This window comes from Notolabrus celidotus, chromosome 20 (assembly GCF_009762535.1).
Source record: "Notolabrus celidotus isolate fNotCel1 chromosome 20, fNotCel1.pri, whole genome shotgun sequence".
Taxonomy (NCBI): Eukaryota; Metazoa; Chordata; class Actinopteri; order Labriformes; family Labridae; genus Notolabrus; species Notolabrus celidotus.
Window position 1 is genome coordinate 9,343,035 of NC_048291.1, and position 22,159 is coordinate 9,365,193.

A 22,159-nucleotide genomic window follows, 5' to 3' on the forward strand; every position below is an offset into this window, starting at 1 on the left:
CGCCCCCTATTAGCAGCCCCCCCCACCCCCCCACCACCTTTACTCAAGCTTCCAACGGGACAGAAAGAAAGTGTGTGTGAGCGTGAGTGTGTGTGTTATCAGAGGAGAGGTGTTACTGTGGCCTGGGTTTTGCAATACATGTAGTTTGTGCATCAATTCAACGTCTCCTCAGAGAGAAGTACAAAAAAAAAAAGATTAAAATGACAGCTGATATTTTTCATCTTATACCTCAGATATTTTGTGCTGTGTATTTTGATATTGTGGGTTTTTAATTTCTAAAGATTTAAACCTAGATTATCAGCTGTAGAGGTTTTTCCATGGTACTAATAGAGAGCTGTTAGAGCAGTGATTAGAACACAAAGTGAATATTTATCAGATTGTTAGGGCTGTATAGAACCCTGTAAGATAGATCATAGTCACACTTTAGGGTTTTTATGTTTTGTAAGAGTGTTAAAGTGACTATGGTAGTCAAGTGTTGTCGTTTAACTTCTCTCAGCTTCCTTTGGCACTTCCTCTCTCAGTTTCAAAATATTATTAAGTCTTTTTTTTTAGGGAGGAAGTGAAGAAGCATTGACGTAGACAAAATGTTTTTGAGGTCAGGTTTGGAATATTTCAGAGGCCAAGAGCAGCCATGATTGCTGTTTTCATATCAGTTTCTTACTACAGAGAGAACATATTATTCACTTGCATACTGCAACTTTACTGTAACATGATGATATTTATTCAGTCTAAAGATCAGTCCACTCCTCAATTGAGGCCCCATGAAGTTTTTGTGTTGTACGGAAGCCCTGAGAGGCAAATGAGTAAAAAAGAAAATACTGGTGAGCCCTTTTCTGTGTGTTCCAAATAGTTCTATCTCTTGTTAACAACCTAAAAAAAAAAAGAGAAAGACTTTATTGGATATAATATTTCCAATTTGTACTTTTCATCAGAAGACAGAAAAAGTAAAAAAGATTGTGCCAGTCATAAAAAAAAATACAGAAGGAAAACTTTCTTGTTTTTTGCATTTTTGGAAACAAATGTCATAAGCATTAGTCCAGCATTTTTATTTTTATTTTTAACTTATATTTTTTGGCCTTTTTGCCTTTATTTGACAGGACAGCTGAAGAGAGACAGGAAATGTGGGGAGTAGAGAGCGGGGTAAGACATGCAGGAAATTGTCAACCGGCCGGGAATCAAACCGGCAACCCCTGCGACGAGGACTGTAGCCTCTTAACGTGGGGCGCTTAGACTGCTAGGCCACCAGTGTCCATAGTCAAACATTTTTTAACAAGGGCCAAATAACAGAAAATTCAAATCAAAAGTAGGAAGAATTTTTAATGTTTTATAACTTTTATCTTAAAATGCTTAGAAGTCCCTCTCATTTGATTTAATTTTGAAACAGCAGATAGTTTTCTAAATTATAAATGAATTAAATTGTATTATTCAATTATTTACTCAAGTGTTTCTTTTTCCACTTGAGTGCAACAAGCTGAAAAAAAGGCAATCAAAGCCTTCGTTATAATACATTTTGTCCCCTGTTTCTGTTATTGATCCTTTCCATACTGGCCACAAGAAGCTCAAGTAAACCACTTACCTTAGTTTTAAATAACATTACACAGACTCGTTTCCTTGTGGGTTCAATTTCAAATAAATTATATTATTTTTATTCTGAAAAAAAGACATTACAGCTATGTAGATAAACCCACTAACATGCAGAATAAAGTATGTAACTACCTCGTGTTTCCACTTTTTTTTTTTTTATTATTCATAGATTTTTTTTTTCACTTGCCTCTCAATGCTTCTGTGGAGTTGCTGAAACTTTAATTTACTGTAGCCAGAGTTAATACGAGCAAGGAATAAAATGCAACAAATAGTTCCTGCAATAATGGCATCTCTTCTTTTTTATAGTTTTGTTAGGTATTAAGATTTGTTAACTTTATGATCTCTTCATGAAAAACAAGAACACCACCAGTATTATCCATCATGGCTGCTCTGGGCTTCCGAAAAAAAACAAACATGTTTTGTTTTCAGGAGGAGAAAGATGTGAGTTCTTCAGGCTGTAGATTTAATGAATAATGAGGTTTTATCTTACATTACTTCAAGCCAAAGGTTCTGGTGGACGTATCTGGAGTGTTTATGTGTACAGTCAGGATTCTACATTCAAACATACGTCATGTGACAACGAGAAAAAAAAAACATTGAATGGCAACTAAACTGTTCAACCATTTCATGCTCACTTGAAATGATTTCATGGAATAAATCAGATTAAATGCAAAGTTGTAAACAAAACAAGAAATATATGAAGACTGGTTAAAGAAATTCAAAGTTCCATTACAGAATCTGACTGACATGGTTATTATGGAGACACGTTTTTTGGCACTAATCCTCTTCCGTACTGAGCGGCGTTGGCCATGCAGGCGTAGATGTTTTTTATATAAACTTCCAATGTGTTTATTGGTATAAATGATGATTTTTATATTACAGGAGAGATTTAAAATATATATCTATATCAGCGGCTGAAGCTGCTGTGTCTGTTATCTTTTTGTTAATTTTGTTTAAATTTGTTTTTTTAAAGAATTAAAAATGTAAGGGGATGGGGTAAAGTATAATAATAATCCAACAATGTATTATATTTGACTTGTGCAGTGAAGATGTTCTCTTATATAAAAATACACAATAATGTTCAAATGTTTTAGATCTAGACGAGTAGATGAGCTGTTAGGGCGAGCGGTCTCATTTTCTATGGAATCATATTCTGTTTTTTATTATCAAATCATGTAATCACTTTGTACATAATCTCAGTCATTATCATCTTACTGTCAGCTGTACCATTTTGCACATGCAAACCTGTATTTTCCACACATGTACCTGAGACATATCAGTGCTCCAGATGTAATTTTTATTTGTTTTTTATTAGTTCTTTGGTTTCAAGTCATTCTTAATGTGACCTCCTTTTTTTGGTTCTTTTCTAGAACTTAACCTTTCCTCTTTGAGAATTAACTGTTTGAATATTACAATACTAAATGAATATGAGAAATAACTGATTTGTGAAACAGGCTAAACTATGCTGTAAATAGAAGATACTGGAATAAAATCTGTAGTGTGTTTTAAAGGCGCTACATGGCAGCAGAAGCTCCGCCCACGCTGCCAGATTCTGTTTACAACTCCTCCCAAATTAGTGCTGGTGTCAAATATCTCCTTTTTTATTTATCACAGATTAGACAGGACAAACTCTCAGATGCATCACGCTATAAAAAAGCAGAGTGAGAATCTGTGTGTGTGTACGTATGTGTGTGCGTGCGCGAGTGCGTGTGTTCGTGTGCGTGACTTCACTGAATGTCTGGCAAACACTTTATACGAGCTCTGCTTCCAGTAGGTGTCGTGGTTCAGAACGAGGCTTCCTACCCGCTCATTGTATGTGCATGTACTCTGGTTCTTCCACTAATCAATAACCATCAATAAAGTTTTCTTTTCTCAACTGGTCTCACTGGTTTCCTTTTTGAAATGCTTTCAAAATAAAAGACCCTTAAGAGCAGCTGTGTTCATTACAGCCTTTCAGTACTTTTAATCAGAGGTGTCAAAAGTATTCACAGTCATTACTCAAGTAGAAGTATAGATACTAGGGTTAAAAAGACTTCTGTAGAAGTTAAAGTATCAACTCAAGCTTTTGACTCAAGTAAAAGTGTAAAAGTACAGGTTTCAAAACTACTTAAAGTATAAAAGTTAAAGTAATATAACGGGGAAAAAAATGCCATTAAGGACAAAAGCTTAGGCTGCGCCACAGGGGCCTATAGTGCACTACCCTACCTCCCTCAAAATCATTTTTCCAAAGGCCACAATGACTAAAATGTTATATTAATATGTTAATGTTGAAATATTTGGGTTGCACCTGTTTCAGCTGCATTCATGCCCATTGAAAATGAACACATTTTAGTACAATGCAAATACATGAAAGAACCATATATGTGTACTACTGAGCATTAACGTGTTTCATGGAGCAGAAGATATGATGACTCGTTGCCTATAAGTATTGTAATGGTGCAAAAAAGTCAAACTTCACAGGCATGTTTCCTTTATTGGTAATATGTGTATCCAAGCATCAAGCACCTATACTCATCCGAGAACTGGAACTGCTGGTGTTGACCAATAGGGTTTTGCTTAACACGAAGGCGAGATCGCTTCAAACCATAGACTGTATAAAATATGGACGTAATATCCGTGACATCACTTATCTGTTTCTGAAGAGCTGTTTTGAGACCAGTCGGCGGCGGCAGCCATATTGCTGCTGTCAAGCCAGTGTGACGTAAAGAGGCGGAGTTTGAGCCTCCTAGCCAACAGCTGCAGTGTTCCCACAGGCAGCTGTAACTCTCATTGGAAGACTCGTAATCTCAATATCTTCGAAATTGCCGCGTTAGAAAAAAATTCACCCCCCCTACAGTGTGTGCCGATCGAGAGATGAGCTATCCAGACTACACTCGTCTTTTTTACCAGGCTGTAAACATGTTTATTTCTGCTGTAAATATCGTCTTTATTGAATTGGTGTGTATGTGGTTTCCGATGCTTCCGGAGCCAGCCTCAAGCGGATCCTGATGAACTGCAGCTTTTAACACTATCGCATTGGAAAAGTACAGAAAGTACAGATAATTGCGTGAAAATGTAAGGAGTAAAAGTAAAAAGTTGGCTGAAAAATAATTACTCCAGGAAAGTATAGATACCCAAAATTTCTACTCAAGTAAGGTAATTAAGTATTTGTACTTCATTACTTGACACCTCTGCTTTTAATCCATATAAAACCTAAAACATGCTGAAACAGGGCAAGGATTTTTTTTAAAAGCACACCATGATTTCCTTTGAGCGCTTTTCTTTTCTGTGTCAGATATTATTTAGAGAATTTCCTTTAAAAATACATTCTTCTTTTTTTAAGCAGACGTTCAAATTCTTTTATGTAGATGAAGTTGGGGGATGAATTGCAGATCAGGATTTTTCCTTGGTTTTAAAAGCCTGAGGTTGATATTAAAATTCATTGATTTATTTTGGTGCAGTCTCAGCACATTCATGCTCCGCATTAATCTGTATGAATCATTACTTCAGCTGTTTTAAATGTGCTTTATAAATAAATGTATATCCAGGTTTTTGAGCTTTTTATTACCTGCAGTCTGAAGGAGAAAAATTGTCCATTATTCATCAGCTCGCTCTGTGGAAGTGAAGCGCTCTGGGATCAGGTGAAATATGCATGTCATCAGTGTTTTCTAATTGAAGCAAAGAGAAGAATTACTCTGCAGCTCACTTTGATTGGTGTAATTAGAAAAATTTAGCTGGCGGGTTGTGCAGAAAGATAAGCTATATAAATGTTTAAATGTGATGAAGGGTTCACATTACAGAAGGTAATTATGTCGCGCTGCTGTAGAAGCAGGTGATCAATAATTAATGCAGAGCGGGTCACATGTGAGCGAGATATAATTCAGAATGATTATTAATTCTGCAACTCAGGAGAAAAATGTGCAGAAAGAGAGTCCTTTTTTTTCTTCTATCCTGCGATAACAGAAACACTGAGCTGCTCTGGGATTTGACTTTATTAGAGTTGCTCTTAAATGAACACACTGAACAAATACAAGAGGAAGTGTGTGTTTGTGTGCAATCAATAAAATGAATGTGTGTTATTAACTAGCAGAATTCTGATATAATCTGACCCACAACATTTTTATTTTGCGTAAAAGTGCTCCAATTTGGTCACATTTAGAGATTGAAAACAGTGCAGTGTAATGTGTTAGTATCATGTTAGAATGCATGTTAATTAAAACATACTGTGAAGCTTTATTTCAAATGTCCTGCAGAGATGATGTGGGGAGAAGTAATGTTTTTTATAAGACAAAGTCCAGAGAAACAGAAATAGTAAAACAGAGAATTATTACATAATTAAAAACACTACTAGTTCATTATCTGAAAATGTTTTCTGATGAATGTTCGGGTCCCATGAGAGGCTAGCGTCACCTGCCTTGTTATAATGTGAGAAATAAATAAGTGTCTTTTAAAATGTCTTGTCTGGATTTCATTCCTGTGGTGTGAACAAGGCTTCAAACAGTATTTAGTCTTTCATGTTGGGAAATGACATTTACACAAATTATAATAATGACTGGAAGTCTGTCTTGGTACCTGTGTTGGTAATCAACGACTCTAATCAACACAAATGGATGCAGAAATGTGAGAAACTTTTACCTTGCTTTACCTAAAATGACATTTTTTCTGTCAAGGAAACTTAAGGAAAAGTTCTAAGAAAAAAAATGTAGCAACAAAAACAACACCAAATAGGTGCTCTTCCTTTTAGCCTATCTTCTCCATTAACCCTCCTGTTATGTTCGTTTCTTAGGGACAGCAATAATGTTCCTGGGTCAACTTGACCTAGGGCATGTGTAATGATTCAAAAGTGTCAGTATCCAAAAAAATCTCAACAAACATGTTTCTAATCTCATTATTAACGCCCCTACTAATGATTTAAATCAATATTTAGTGCATATTTAATTCTTACAGATCATAGTTCAATGAGGATAACTCACTTATTTTTCATAAAAATTCATGTTAAAACTATTTTTAATGTACATTTGAAAGTGATTGGGGTTAAATATGTTACATAGTTGCAAAGCAATTTTGTATTTGACACTTCTGACCCCTTTTAGCTTCCACTTTGACTGCAGGGTCAAATTGACCCACAAACCGTAATATAAGTAATATAAACATGCAGGGGGGGGGACATGAGTATTAAACGTTGCACTTAAACAGGTTAAATGAAACACAACAATTTGATTTATATGCTGGGACTTTTTTGTAGATATTGGCAGTGATGCCAAGCAGTGATGTTAACTGCTTAAAGCCCCTGAAAGCAACTTTTGGTTTGCATGAATTTTGGTGCCCTGCATCAAAATATCCTCTGATAGAAGAGACTGAATTTGAATCTCTGGCAGCGCTCATGTTCTGAAATCAACACATTAGCAGCCTTTTCTTCAAGTTTAAAAGACAGGAAGTGTGTTCATCCAATCAGCGGCGATTCATGTCGTCTGCAGGTACCTACCGTTTCCAGTAGACTACTGTTGTTGTGTTTTGTGATTTGTCGTAGTGTTTTGCACTTCAGGGCCACCATAGGAGCAAAATATTTGATGTCTTCACTGATTTTTTTGTCCGGTTCTTTAGCAAGAAATGTTCTCCCATTAAAAAAAATGTTATGCCATGTCAAATGACCCTCCAGTTGCAGTTTTTAAACTTAGTAAATATTAACAGTCTGTCTTTATACTGATGGTCTGGTTTGCTTTTCTTGCTCAAAAAAGGCAACATTCATTTGAATTGGTTTCTTAACCAGTTTTAAGTCCTAACAGGAGATAAAATCAGATATTGTATATTTGGAGTGCAGTGATATTTCCACACCGTTTACTCAATGTTTACTCGTTTGAGAGAGAGGGAGAGAGAAAGAGGTGGAGAGCAGGTTGTGGTATTCTGTGTTGCAGCTCGCCCCAGTGGACAAACAGGCTCATTACAAGTAGAGGTTCAGGTCTGCTGTCTAACAGGTTTAAACATCTTTTTCTAAGGTCCACAGAATGGGAAAAAGAATAAAAAACACCTCTGTATTCAGTCATATATATTTACCACTCTGTGTTACCATGCTTGCTGAGATTGTTAAAGAACGCAAAGACCAACTCAGCTGCTAAGGAAACATATGTCTGCTGCTGTAATATGTAGACTCTGTCCATAAAAGATTAGCCTAAATGAGTTTGTGGTTATGAGAAACATAATGTGTTTGGTGAAACTGCATGCACCGTTACAACACAACATGAACTAAAACATGAACTGCATTATTCCCCAAGTCAGTTGATGGTATGATTAAATATTGTGTATTCTTTGATGAGTTTGTTGTCAATTGAAACGAAACTACAAAAACGACAGCTAATTAGCATCACCACCCACGCACTTTACAACATCTCAACTAAACCTATAAACAATGACGCAAAATGTTGGTTTAAAGATGATTATATTGATTTCTTGGTATGCACCAAGTCATAAATACCCAGTGGTGGACAAAGTACACAGCTTCATTACTTAAGTCAAAGTATAGATACTCAAATATTACTCCAATACAAGTGAAAGTTGTTCTGTCAGATTATTACTTGAGTTTAAGTACTGAAGTACTTGCTTCTAAAAATACTTAAGTATTCAAAGTACTTCTTCAAATATCTCAAAACTTTGTATTATCACAAAGCATGAGTGCAGTCAAGACTACATAGAAATACATTCTGTTACATTATGTTATCTAGAAACCATTACTTGAAATATCTAAACTATACCATAGATTAAAAACAGACACTAGGTTACTCCAAGCACAGACAACTTAGTTTGAAATGTTCATCTGAAATTTAACAAATGTTACGTAGCTCAACACGCTTTCTCAGGTTGGACAGTGAATGTCTGTATGTTTGGGAAGAGTGGGAAACAAGGAGAAAGCTTCAAACGATACGTATCATTCTTCATTTCAAAAACCTCTAACATGGGCTGAAGATATGGCCATGGGTGCTCAGGTGGAGAATTATAGCCATCATTACCACCTCTTAATGAACTGCCTGATCTGAGTGAAATTTGCTCTGTGTTTGCTCCATGTTCAACCGTGGAGACGCACGATAAACCACTGAGACAAACAGAACTACACAAACACATTTTACTGTCTTAGGGATCAGATTTTGGAAAGGAGAAGGAAATTCATAAGCTGACTTCAAAGCAAAAGTAGTGAGTAACTAGAGTATTGATAGAAATGTAGTGGAGTAAAAGGTACAATAATTGTCTTCTGAATGCAGTGGAGTAAAAGTAATAAGTATCCCCAAAAAATAATACTCAAGTAAAGTACAGATACTCAAAAAATGTACTTAAGTACTGTACTCAAGGAAATTTACTCTGTTACTCTCCACCACAGAAAATACCAGGGCACTTATACCATAATAATACCCTGGTACTCAAACTATGATAAGAGTATCAGAGTAACATTTCTTAATGGTTAGGAGGCTCTTAAACCTGGCCCTGAAATAACTGTAGTAACAAAAAAACATCACTATCTTCTCAAAACAAGATACATAATGTAATTAATTTAATCTGGATAATTATACAAGGTAATTATTTTGTTAGTAAACCTTGGGTTAATTTGTTTCTAATGAAGTACATGGAGCAATAACTTGATGCTTTTATCTTCTTACTGACTGACTGAGCGCCCTCGCCCCACTGATAAGGTTTGATGCTTCAATTAAGGACACATGGAAAACATGAACTGAATACATTTTTCTTTTAAATCTACATACAGGCAAACATATGAGTTTTTTTGACTGGGGTCTCAAAGAGGTCTGCTTACACCCATGCATTTATCTTTAGCAGACTAGACTACTGTAACGGTGTCTTTACAGGATTCCCTAAAAAGGCCATCAGACGACTGCAGCTCATACAGAATGCTGCTGCTCGAGTCCTAACAAGGACCAAAAAAGTAGATCACATCACTCCAGTTCTTAGATCTCTACACTGGCTTCCTGTCTGTCAGAGAATATACTTTAAAACCCTGCTGATGGTTTATAAAGCACTGAATGGTTTAGGCTCAAAATACATTGCTGACCCATCTGGACCTCTGAGGTCATCAGGTACTGGTCTGCTTTCAGTCCCGAGAGTCAGAACGAAACATGGTGAAGCAGTGTTTAGTCATTATGCACCACATATCTGGAACACACTCCCTGGAAGCTCTAGGTCCTCTCCAACTCTCACCTCTTTTAAATCAAAGAATAAGACTTTTTTATTTGCCACTGCTTTCCTATCTTAGCTTATTTGAACTCTAACTCTTTTAAATTCACTTTTAATATATTTGAATTGAATTGAATTGAATTGAATTGAATTGAATTGAATTGAATTGAATTGAAAGCCTTTATTGTCATTGTACATAGTACAAATTAGATTTGGGAGAGCAGCTCCTTTAAAGTGCACACACAACATAATATAACAACACAAGAGGTAGATGTTGCACAAAGAAAACAAAGACAAGACAAAAAGGGCAAGACAAGATATCAGTGCAGGGTGGTTGAATTATTAAATAAATGAATAGCGAATATTGCACAGAGAGTGGAGGTAGTTATTGTACGGGGGAGCGTGTCATCAGTCCGGGTTATGTCCGTGCAGGTTTGAGTTGAGTATGGTGACAGCTTTGGGGAAGAAGCTGTCCCTTAGTCTGTTGGTTTTGGACAGTATAGACCTGTAGCGTCTGCCAGAGGGCAACAGCTCAAAGAGGTGAAACTGGGGTGAGTAGTGTCCTTCAGGATGTTCCTGGCTCTGCTATCCTTTTCCTTTCTGTTTTTTTTATTTGTCATTTTAATTGTGCTCTTTTATGTTTGTCTAAATGTTCCAGTGCTTTTAATGTTTTAATGTAAAGCACATTGAGTTGCCCTCGTGTATGAAATGTGCTATACAAATAAACTTGCCTTGCCTACGTTGGTGTTTCAAAAGGAAAAAAAAAACGTTCTTTTTGACAAACTAGTTGAAAAATCGTATAAAATCTCATTAAAATTGGGATAAAAATAAAGGAAATTTCAACCAAGATGCTTCAGCTGACTGTATTTGTCATTTCGATTGTTTTTACTGTACCTCCATTTCTAAAACAGTCACCTCCATTTGTGTGCACCTGAGGGAGATGTTGTCATGTGATCTATATAGACGGCAGCAGGACAAAAAAAACAGACATCAACCTGCACAGTTTGACTTTATTTCATGAATATATACATGTAATAAATTAATACAAATACATGAATAAAAACATGTCACTAAGATGATAACAGTATAGCTCTTTCTGATGCTAATGGTTAGCCCTCCAGCGGGACATGTGAAGGAGGAGCAGCAGTGAGGTTTCACCTGCAGACACTGCTGAGGGATGCAGTGACCCACATGACTATGATGACGATATAAACACTGAGAATATTTTAAGATTACATTGAGAGAATAAGTTGCCCTTTAGTAACAAGATGCTGAGGATTATTAAACACAGGCACGTCTGACAACAAGCAGCTCACTCCAAATCTCTAAGAAACAGGAAAGAGGAAGAGGGGCGGGGATTCATGAGGAAATTCCGGTAACACATGTTTGGTAGGCTACTTTGGTTTTGCTTCTCGTCTATGGTCTCTCCTCCCACAGGGGCAGAGAGACAGGAGGAGGAGAAGGAGGAGAAGGGGAGGATGAGGAGGATGGAAGATCAGCCCCTGGACTCCAGAGACCTGCAGAGAAACACATCATATACACCATTATAAGATGGATTATTGTGAGCAACGGATTGTGAAAATCAAACAAATAAACAAGATTTTATTGGCTGCTTTGAAAAACGTATTCTCTTCTAAAACATGCTGGTCAAGTGGTGCTATCCATGGTCCTGAAAGTGTGATTCAGCTCTGTTTGGATCTCATTCAGATTGCACAGCGGTGCACTTCCATAGCCCTGACCCTAATCATAACCCTAACCCTAACCCAAACCCTAACCCTAACCCAAACCCTAACCCTAATCACAACCCTAACCCTAATCATAACCCTAACCCTAACCCTAACCCTAACCCTAACCCTATTCAAAGCAGCAGGTCAGTCCTCAGTTCTCTTGCTGCTGGATCTGTCTGCTGCTTTTGACACAGTAAACCACCAAATCCTCCTCTCTACACTCTCCTCACTTGGTATCTCAGGGTCTGCCCTCCAGTGGTTCAAGTCCTACCTCACCATGGAGATCTTTTAGAGTATCTTGGAGTGGAGAAGTGTCCAATATGCATGGCTTATCAACAGGGGTACCTCAAGGGTCAGTGCTTGGTCCCCTCCTGTTCTCAATATACACCACATCACTTGGTGCAGTTATCCGCTCCCATGGCTTTTCCTATCACTGCTATGCAGATGATACACAGCTCTTCCTATCTTTTCCACATGACGACACAACTGTCTCAGCTCGGATCTCATCCTGCCTTGCTGACATTTCTAAATGGATGAGGGAACGTCACCTACAGCTCAACCTGTCCAAGACTGAGCTTATTAACATTCCAGCCAGTCCCACTATGGACCCACAGATCAATATCCAGTTTGGATCTCAAAATCTCATGCCCACTAAGTCTGCCCGAAATCTGGGTGTCATCATCGATGACCAGCTAACCTTCAAGGTTCATGTTGCCTCGATTGCTTGGTCCTGCCGTTTTTCCCTCTATAACATCAAGAGGATCAGACCCTACCTGACAGAACAAGCAACACAGCTTCTGGTTCAGGTTCTCATAACGTCACGCATTGACTACTGCAACTCTGTACTGGCAGGCCTCCCTGCATGCACAGTCAAACCTCTGCAAATGATCCAGAACGCAGCAGCACGTCTGGTCTTCAACCAGCCTGAGACAGCTCATGTCACTCCCCTGCTCATTTCGCTACACTGGCTTCCAGTTGCAGCTCGCATCAGCTACAAAACTCTAATCATGACTTACATAGCAGTAACCAAAACCGCTCCAGTTTACCTGGAACCCCTCATCCAAGTCTACTGCCCTTCTCGCCCGCTACGCTCAGCCTCTGAAAAGCGCCTAGTGCTTCCAGCACACAAGGCCTCAAAATCACTAGCTCGACTCTTCTCTTCTGTTGCCCCTAAATTGTGTAATGAAGTGGCCAACTCCATTGATCTGCAGAGTCCCTCTCTACTTTCAAAAGGACAGCTAAAGACCCAGCTCTTTAGGAAGCACTATGCACTTAGCTAGACTGTTCTCCACTGTTGTCCCAGTGGCAGAGCATGTCTTCCAGCTACAGTTGACTCACGCTGTCCTGCTCTACTCTGGGAATCTGTGTTCAGCTCTTGAGTGACCCAGCACTGGTACTTGGTCATTATTGTGGGGATGTTAATTGTTGATGATGAAAACGGAAAGTCTTAAATGGTTTGGTTGCTTCATTGTAGATGTTCCTTATTTTACAAAAAATAAAAATAAATAAAATCCTTATTTACTTTTGTGCATTGCCTTTACACTGCTTGGCAGTACCTGCACCCAAATGGACTTGAAGCACTTTGTTACCCGTTCTGATCTTGATTCCTCTTGTCTAGATCTTTGCTTGTGTTGTTCTTGTTCTCGTATGTACGGCGCTTTGGATAAAAGCGTCTGCTAAATGACATTGTAAATTGTAACATTGTATCATTACCCTATAAACCCTATAAGATAAATAATCTTGAATGGTCATGCCATATGGGTTTTCAGGTGTTTAAGTGTGTATATGGATTTCTGGGTATTATTAACTGAACGACAACGGGATGTTGCTTTAAATTGAAAATAGATGTGTGTGTGTGTGAATGTTTTTTAATTGCAACACAGACTGTGGACAGGGAAAGACTTCGGCTGTTCCGGTCAAAAAGTAGCTCAGTAGGGGGCCCCTGCTGTATGTGGCCCCTCTGACTTTCAGAGTGTAGTGGACCACCAGCTTCAGTAGTGACTGTGTGCATCCTCACGAGTAGCTGGTGTGCTGCTGTCGTCTGCGGGCGCTCTCATCTTCTCAAAGCGAGCCTCCATCTCCTCCAGGACTTTCGGGGTGTAGCGGACCACCAGCTTTCACTGAACCCTGAGCGCCTTCAGCAGCTCCACGGCCTTCTCATGGTGCTCGCCCTCCACACTCTGCAGGGACACACACACACACACACACAGACTCACACTGTGTCCTGTGGAGCTCCTCCAAGTGATTTTTTAAGTGGTTATCACAGAGACCAACACAGAGGAGACATGGATCACAGGACTCCTGTGGACAATTTCATTACAGTGAATCAGGGATTTGCACCAAAGTGTTTCTTTGAAATATTTAGGAGCTGCTTTTATCTGACTTACAAGTAAAATGACTAAAAGAACATGCTTTGGTGTCACTACATGACTGCCCAAGTTAGTTTTGGTCCCTTTTACTTATTAGGTGTCTTGGATCTAAATTTGAGCCTCCTCTTACGCTGATTTCTAACAAACTGACTTCAATCCACCAGAATACAAGACCATAAACATTTTGTGATCTGATATATTAAAGACTTGAAATGAGGTAATCGGCTGCATTTCCACCGCAGCAGCAGTCCACCCTCAAATAAACACTTCAGTGTAAGGAATAATCAGTGTGCTTGTAAGTTAAAGATCAGAAAACCAAAGCAATTATCTGTAACAGGAAGTGGTGAGTAGGAAAATGTCCATTCCATCACAGTGTTTAAATCCATAATGAAAATATAAATTAATTCTTCCCATTGTCTTGGTTTGAGAGAACAATGTCTACTCGGTGTCAATATGGCGCCTAGAAAATGTGAAATAATTTGGATTACCCACTATTGTCCTTTTTTAAAAGTAAATATCTCATTGGAAAGGGCAGTGTTGTCGTAATCTACCATTATGTAGGCAGGAAGAAGCAGCGTCTGCTCTCTACAGTGTGCCAAAGTGGACAAAATGGCATGCAATGTAAAAAATTGCGTCGATTTCAGGTTTTGCATTGAGCTACTGAACATTATGGTTAAACACTGTTTGCGTCTGTTTTTGGGGGGCTTTATCTACAGGTAACAGCAACCTTTTTAATTCTCTATATCAATGGCATATGCAAAGTTTCTCAGGTATTTAAAATAGTACCTTTTGCTGATGACAAACTTAGTTTCTGGTGAAAATTTCCAGCAACTTTTTGATTTAATCACCTTGGAGATCTACAAATTAAAATGTGGTTTGACAAAAACAAATTATCGTTTAATTTAAACAAAACTAAAATCATGGTATTTGGAAAAAATAAATTAAACATTAACATACAAGTACAGATTGGGGGGGGTCAACATAGAAAGAATACATGAACACAAATTCCTCGGTGTAGTAATAGATGAAAAAATTTGCTGGAAACCTCACATGAAACACATTCAAATCCAAGCTGTCAAGAAGCATATCAGTTCTCGCCAAACCATTCTGGATCATAAATCACTACACATTCTCTACTGTTCACTTATTTCACCATATCTAAGTTACTGTACTGATGCTGGTGGAAACACTTAGAAAAGCTCACTACAACCACTGTTAGTACTACAGAAAAGAGCCATCAGAATAATTCATAATGTTGATTTCCGTGAACACAAATTAATTGTTCCTCAAATCCAAAATATTGAAATGATTTGACCTTGTAGATTTGAAGAGATCATTTTGCAAAAACAGATAACTCACTTTTTTTAAATTTAAAAAATGTTTCAAAAAACATATATTTTTGTATTACTAGCTTAAGGTATTATCAATCAATGTAGTTGGGTTGCTTTGACTAAGTCAAATACATTACTAATCAGAGGCATCTTAAAATGTAACTCTATCAAAATCTATGTGAAAAAGACATTTGTTTTTTGAAAATGTATAAAAACTGAGATGTCTGTTTTTGCCAAATTAACTCTTCATTTTAAAAATGCACAAATATGTATAAGGCAAGGAAAAGTCTACTGCCAGGACATATTCAAAGATTGTTCTTTGAAAGAGAGGGGGTTACAACTTAAGGGGGAAGTTAAGATTAAAGATGATGAGTTTTCGGACCACAAGGAGAAGTTTTTGTATTTCAATCTGTGGTGTAAAACTGTAAAACAGTCTCAATATGGAGCTACAGCAATGTCAGAACATAATCCAGTTCAAGAAGAGGTATAAAGAAGTAATTTTCATGAGGTAGAAGGAGGAAGACAAGTGTTGAGAATCACGAGGGGTTTACTTTTGATTGTAGGTGTAAGTATGAAGATACGAGATGAAGATTTGACTTGTGGGAGTGCACTTGTATAATGCCAGAATAGAGTGAATAAAGGGGTAGGATTAGATATGTTTGAACTTCTTCCTACTCCTTTTTTTCACATGTTAAGTCAAATGTTTCAGTGCTTTCTAAAAGATTGATTTTGTTTATTTTGTCTACCATTCCGTTTTTTTTTGTATGTTTGTATAACTATTTCTTCTTTTCTACTTATATGTTTTTTTTTTCTATTTTACTTTTACATGATCGAAATAAAGACATCAAATCAAATCAAATCAAATCAAATCAAATCAAAAAACCTAAGATGTTCTGTTGAGCAGACAGGATGGTCAGTAATGCATTGCTTACCAGCTGAGTGTTCAGTGACTATAATTGCTTTAGGATATGCAGCAGCAGAAATACACCTGCAAGTGGTTTGGTCTTCATATGTTGTTTATTTTCATTTGTTCTTGTAGAAAATGAGGTTTCTGATTAAGTGTTGGCTTCGATCAGAGATTTTTATGTTGCTAAATATCAACACTGATAAAATGTGTGTACAATTTCAGCATAAGTGGGCGGGGCTTCTTACCACCCCGTTGACGGACAGCAGCTGGTCTCCTCTCTTCAGCCCTCCTTGGCGGTCGGCCACACCCCCTGGGATCACTCTGGAGATGTAGATGGGGGAGTTCTGCTCTTTGCCCCCCATTATGTTAAAGCCCAGACCCTCATCCGTCTTGGGCAGCTCCACCACCCTTGGGTGGGCGTGGCCTTCGCTGGCAGCAAAGGCCGCCACTGTGGCCTGGAGAGACAGTGTGATGAGGAAAATTAAACTCCATCAACATATAATCTTCCCTGAGAGGAGCTAAAGTCCCTTCACTGTGCCGAGACATGCTTCCTCACAGCTGAGTCACATTCATCTGTAGTCTGGGAAGCAGTTGGACATCATGGACCTTATTTTAGTGTCTGTACAAATATAAACGCTGCCACTGTTAATTATAACTCAGTAATCTGCCTGTTTATATAGTGGGCATCAGATTAGCAGCCCTCATTAATCCTGTGTGTCTGGGATTTATTTACCACTTTCTTTGCAGTGAAAGAAGGGAGCATGAAAGAGCCAGAGCTCAACAGCCTCTGGCAGAAAAGCAGTAAATAGTCACAGCACAAAGTATGGGGACGTTTGTTTTTGTACAGAACGTTACTTTCACTGAAGAGAGGGAGGATACAGAAGATAAAGAATCAACCTTGAGGGGAAGTGGATGCCTGAAAACTGACTATGAGTTGTGTAGGGGGATTGAAAAGCTCTGCATTGATAGAGCTTGGGTGTGGTAACCCAGGTAATATTACATTTGACTGTAAAATAATCCATCTCCTCCAATAAAGTAATGTACAGTTATTATTCTGCATGTGATACCTTTGCTGTAGCCTGGCACGAACCTCTGGACCTCCAACGATGTCCAGAGTGTCGTACAGCTGCTCGTAAACCTGCAGACAACAGACGGCATGTGACTTTTACAGATGTGATACTGAATCACCACTTTGTACATTCCACTCTACAAAACAGACACCAGTTGTTACAATTGAGGGGTCACACTGGAAAAAAATGCCCCTCCAAAAACAAGAAAAAAAACTTATTTCAAGGTACTTTTTTACCTTGAAATAAGCAAAATAAACTGCCAATAGAACAAGTGAAAATTGCTTGGTAAGATTTCTTAAAAAAGACACAATATTTAGAAAACTGTGATATTAAAATTAGCAGGGAAAACGTATTTTACCAGTATTTTAAAGCTCAGTGTCTCAGAATAAGCCAGGAATGCTAACAATTAGCATTTTTTCACTCAAAGACAGATTTTTGCATTAATAAATTTCATGTCAACTACTTTATGTAAGAATATCCACCTTAATTTGAGTTGTATTATAGAGGCACTTCTCTTTAAGATGGTTTAAGACCATCTTGTACTTGAAATAAGATGACAAAGATTAATTGAGCATTTTGAGATATGTCTTCTCATAGTAAGCTGGATATACTTATAATTAGTCATGTTGTTTTTTAGGATAAGCCAGCTATGCTAAAAAGTAGGTGTTTCATTGAGTGCATGTAGTTTGAGGATGTATATTTTGATCTGATTTAGAAGAAACAGTGCCTGAAAACTGTAACCCACCCTTAAAAAATATCTTCCTTCCTTTTTTTTATCAATGGAGCTGCTTTCTGATAGATTCTCCAATAAAATGCATTTACAAAATCAAATAAAGGGTTGTCTTAAATCAAGATTATCCGTCTTCTAAGATTCTCAGCTTGAAAAATGTATGAAATGACAAATAAACCTTGTTTCTTCTAGATAACAACTCAAAAGAAGATAATTTCAAGATTGTTTGACTTAACAAGATATTTAGGATTGCATTGTCTTAAAAAAAAGTCCCTCTATCTTGCTCAAATGTTATTGTTAAGTAAATGTATCTTAAATCAAGTGGGATAAGACTTTTGACTTGGTAAGATTTTGAGTTTTTCTAGTGCAGAATACACTCTCACAGTGAGTATATGAAATAGTTATCACTAAATTAAACCCTCAGTACACTATGGAAGTGAATACTACAAAGATGCAACAAGCAGAAACACATCCTGTGTGTGTACCTCTCTAATAGCAGCACAGAATTTGCTCTGCAGGACTCTCTGCAGCGCCTGCAGTTTGGGAGGAGGCAGCTCACCGCTCCGCTGCAGCCTGTCCAGTAGCTCGATCACCCTGCACACATCTGACACACACAAACACATTAAACAGGAACACACACATATAAAGAAGTCAAGAGTAAAGCACAGTGGGCTGAGAGGATCTTCAGGGACGAGGCTCACTGTGACAGCCTATCACTTCTGATTCAGTCAACACAGGCCAGAACAATAAAAGCACCGCTCTACCATCACAGACCATGCCTGAGGGGATGTTTACATGTGGGTTCGAAACTCTAACTAACTGTATGTGAGTGAAAATGTTTCTTGAAAACTTCATCGATCAATTCATCTGAGTAAATTGGACGCTGTTTATTCCCAGGCTGCATGAATGTACCAAAGAGGCTGGTGTCTTCTTTGTCTTAGAGTGTTGAAGTGGCAGAAGAACTAGCTGGTTTCAAATGAGGAAATATGTTGCAGTGCAGTATGCAATAAGAGTACCAAGTATTTCACCATATACTGAGAACTACAACTGAGATATGTAGAGGAGTGAATATAAGTTTCAGATAAATATGAAGCTGTGGGAGGAGGTCATGTCACCTTAGTCTAAAACTGCAGCAAGTAACGCTGAGCTAACAGCTGAGTTTAGAAATTGGCTGTTCAGATTTCCTTTTCAGTAACATATGTTCAACGTAAAATGTGTATTTCTCTGATATTGAATCGTATGACTTAAACGGGTGTACTGACTGATTCGGAATGAGTGCATCAAGACTTGAGAGTCAGAATGAATCAGTGAGAGAAAGAAAATTTGAAGATAATAGGAAAATAATCTTGTTTTATAATATAATTTGGGTTAAATTATGGAGTGATGCCAGTATACATTTAAAAGCTTGTGATTCACCTTTGTTGTGTTCATGATTGACTTATTTTTGTTTTTTTCTTACACTTTGAAAGCTGTTATGCTTAATTAGATAGAAAATGTAGGCTAGGCTTAAATAAGCATTGTGCTTCTGCCTTTTCAGTCGTCACTGAATCCCTGTCTGTTGAGCACATGTTTAAATTGTATCTTTATTTGGAATGGATAGGTAGATACAGCAGTGTCCAACATTAGTAAAAGTAAAAAACAAAAGTCCTTCCAGGTTTTTGTTTGTTTTGAGTCCAGAAAAAACACAACATCAGCCATCCTGGAATAAGAGTCTAAAGAAGGTAAGGTCATAGACCATGGATCAGATTTGAATCCTCCATTATGGTGTCCACTCTTCTCTGATAACTTAAATTTCCCCGCAATTGTGAAAAAGGAACAATAATAGTGGATACACAATGACCTCTTAAGGACAGACCAAGTTATACCTTTTAAGGTGGGGATGTAGAAGGTGAGTAAATGGATGAGAGGCAGCCTGAACTCAGCCAGGTGAGCACTTGTAGGTGAGGATTTCTGTCAAAGGACTGGGCAAGGGTTAGGCTGGAAATACATGACATTTGTTGTGGCATGTATCATCATTTTTTAATGCTGCTCATATTTTTTTTAATTACTTGCAGGTATCAATCTATTATAAATTAAGGGCCGGCCCCTCAAAGAACCATAGCTGCACCTGGCTGCAGGTACGGTATAGTCATGACGACATTAAAGACACGGTTTCATTCAGATCTGTAAATACTCTGCAGCATACTGCACGCGGCTCAAGGCCTGCACTCGAACACCTCTGTGCAGGATTAGATGTAAATCCTGTTACAGGACAATAGCTCGCGTGCTTCCTTGTAGAACGGTAACAGAAGCCCGGATCCGACAGACAGCACGAGAGAACCGGACCGGGTTCGAGGTACTGATCGCGCGACAGGCCGAGCTATGTAAACATCTGTTCACCGAATAACTGCGACATCCTCTGATGTTTATCTGAGATACATGATCAGAGGTTATTCTCGTTAATTAGAGAGCGAACTGCGCATGTCAAACATACAGTTTAATATTTAATGGATCACAGTAAACCGGGTCAGCTGGTTCGGTACCTCTCTCCAGGCACAGCGGCTCCGTCATGGCCGCCATCTCCGCCTCCTTGGTCGGATGATAGTAAGAGGACATCATGGTGAGCTCCTCCGCCTGCAGCCTGATCCTCGGGAACTGTGCGTGAGCAGGAGGTGCGGTTTACAGCGATGCGGAGGTCATGATTAAGGATGACAGGATGAGAGGAGAACTGAGGGAGGACCGGGGTTGAAAGGCTAGAACCAGGGACGGAACCAGTACCAGCAGCAGCAGACCAGGCTTCAGTGCGTGACGCTGTGAGGAGCAGACTCAGCATCTTCTGTGTTTAAAGAGCTCACAGGCTGTATGGAGGCTCAGTGGGGCCAAACGAACAAAAAAAAAAAAATCGGTTTTAGACATTTAAATGGAAACCTTATGGTTTTAACCAATGAGAAGATATAAATGTGAAATTATTAAAGAGAAATACTTCCTTAACATGTGCTTTTACCTCTAAAATATATATGTTGAAGACTAAATTGATAAATAGCTAAAAGTTAATTTAAAAAATGAGATTCATGCATATATTATTTATGCACTTGTTCATTTATTTATTTTAAGTATAGCATCTTATTTTCTTTAATGGTTTAATGTTTTAGTATGTTATTATCTTAGAAATCTATTTTATTTTGGTGATTTTAATTTCCTGTGTTGATTTTTAACATCTTATTCTACCTCCAGTGTTTCCTCACTAAGACATCATGAGAGCATTTCCTCAGTTTGTTCAGCAACTTCTTTTTTATTTTATTTTTATTACTATTGTTGCATATACTGTGTTCTTAACCTTAGGATTGCGGGGTGGGTTTGGGGTCCGGGCTGGGATATTTTTCTTAATTTATTCTATTTTAGGTCGTTTTTATGTACAGCTCTTTGTGTAACGATGCCATTGTGTGAAAAGCGGTTTATAAATAAAGTCTGATTGATTCTTTGATTGATATATTGATAACATATAATTACAAAATAGTAAATGTGGAAAAACATAACCGAACCCCTTCCATCAAACACATCACCCCTGTCCTACAATAACTTCGCTGGCTGCTTGTCAAATACCGCACAGACTTCAAGATCCTTCTTCTCACATTTAAAGCTCTCATTAACCTTTCACCTCCATACTTCTCTGATCTCCTACCTCCATGCTCGCTTAACCTCTATGGGATCTTGAGCTGTCAGCCGTGCAGACGCCTGTCTCTGGAACTCCTTATGCCTAACCACCCATCACTCAGACTGTCTTCCAGGTTCCATGTCCCGCCTCAAAACTCACCTGTATAGAACCGCATATTCCCTGTAAACACGTCACATGAAGCGTTTTTATAGTATTTTATTTCATCTTTCCATTCATTGTGTTCTTTTCATATTGTTTATTGTTTCTTTTATCTAGTATTTTTTTTATATACATTAAGTCTGTTTTATCATTGTTACATTTGTAAGGTGACCTTGAGTGTCCTGAAAAGAGCCCATAAAGAAAACATATTTATTATTATTTTATTGAAAAAGGTTTGACAGTAATAATATTAATTTATTGTAACAGTTTCTATTACATGTTGTTTTTAACTAGTTTGTTCTCCAGGTTCATATCTCACATTGTGTTGAATCCATTTAATAGTGTAGTGTTTCAGATGTTCCTCCCCTTTACTGAAGCTCATTCATGAATAGGGTTGCAAAGGGGTGAACAATTTCCAGAAAGTTTCCATGGGAAGTTAAACTGGGGAATTTTGGGAATATTCCAAATTGGAAACTTTCCATGGGAAATTATGG

General features: G+C 38.0%; 1 protein-coding gene across 1 annotated transcript; it reads right to left on the minus strand.

The window, feature by feature from the left end:
* Positions 1-10,727: 10,727 nt before the first annotated feature.
* Positions 10,728-20,724, minus strand: lin7b (lin-7 homolog B (C. elegans)). Its single transcript, XM_034711637.1, is given in 8 exon segments — positions 10,728-11,255; positions 13,483-13,516; positions 13,519-13,645; positions 16,318-16,527; positions 17,140-17,153; positions 17,156-17,210; positions 18,358-18,476; positions 20,395-20,724. Coding segments are annotated over 8 exon segments (657 nt in total). The 5' UTR covers positions 20,471-20,724; the 3' UTR covers positions 10,728-11,233.
* Positions 20,725-22,159: the final 1,435 nt, after the last annotated feature.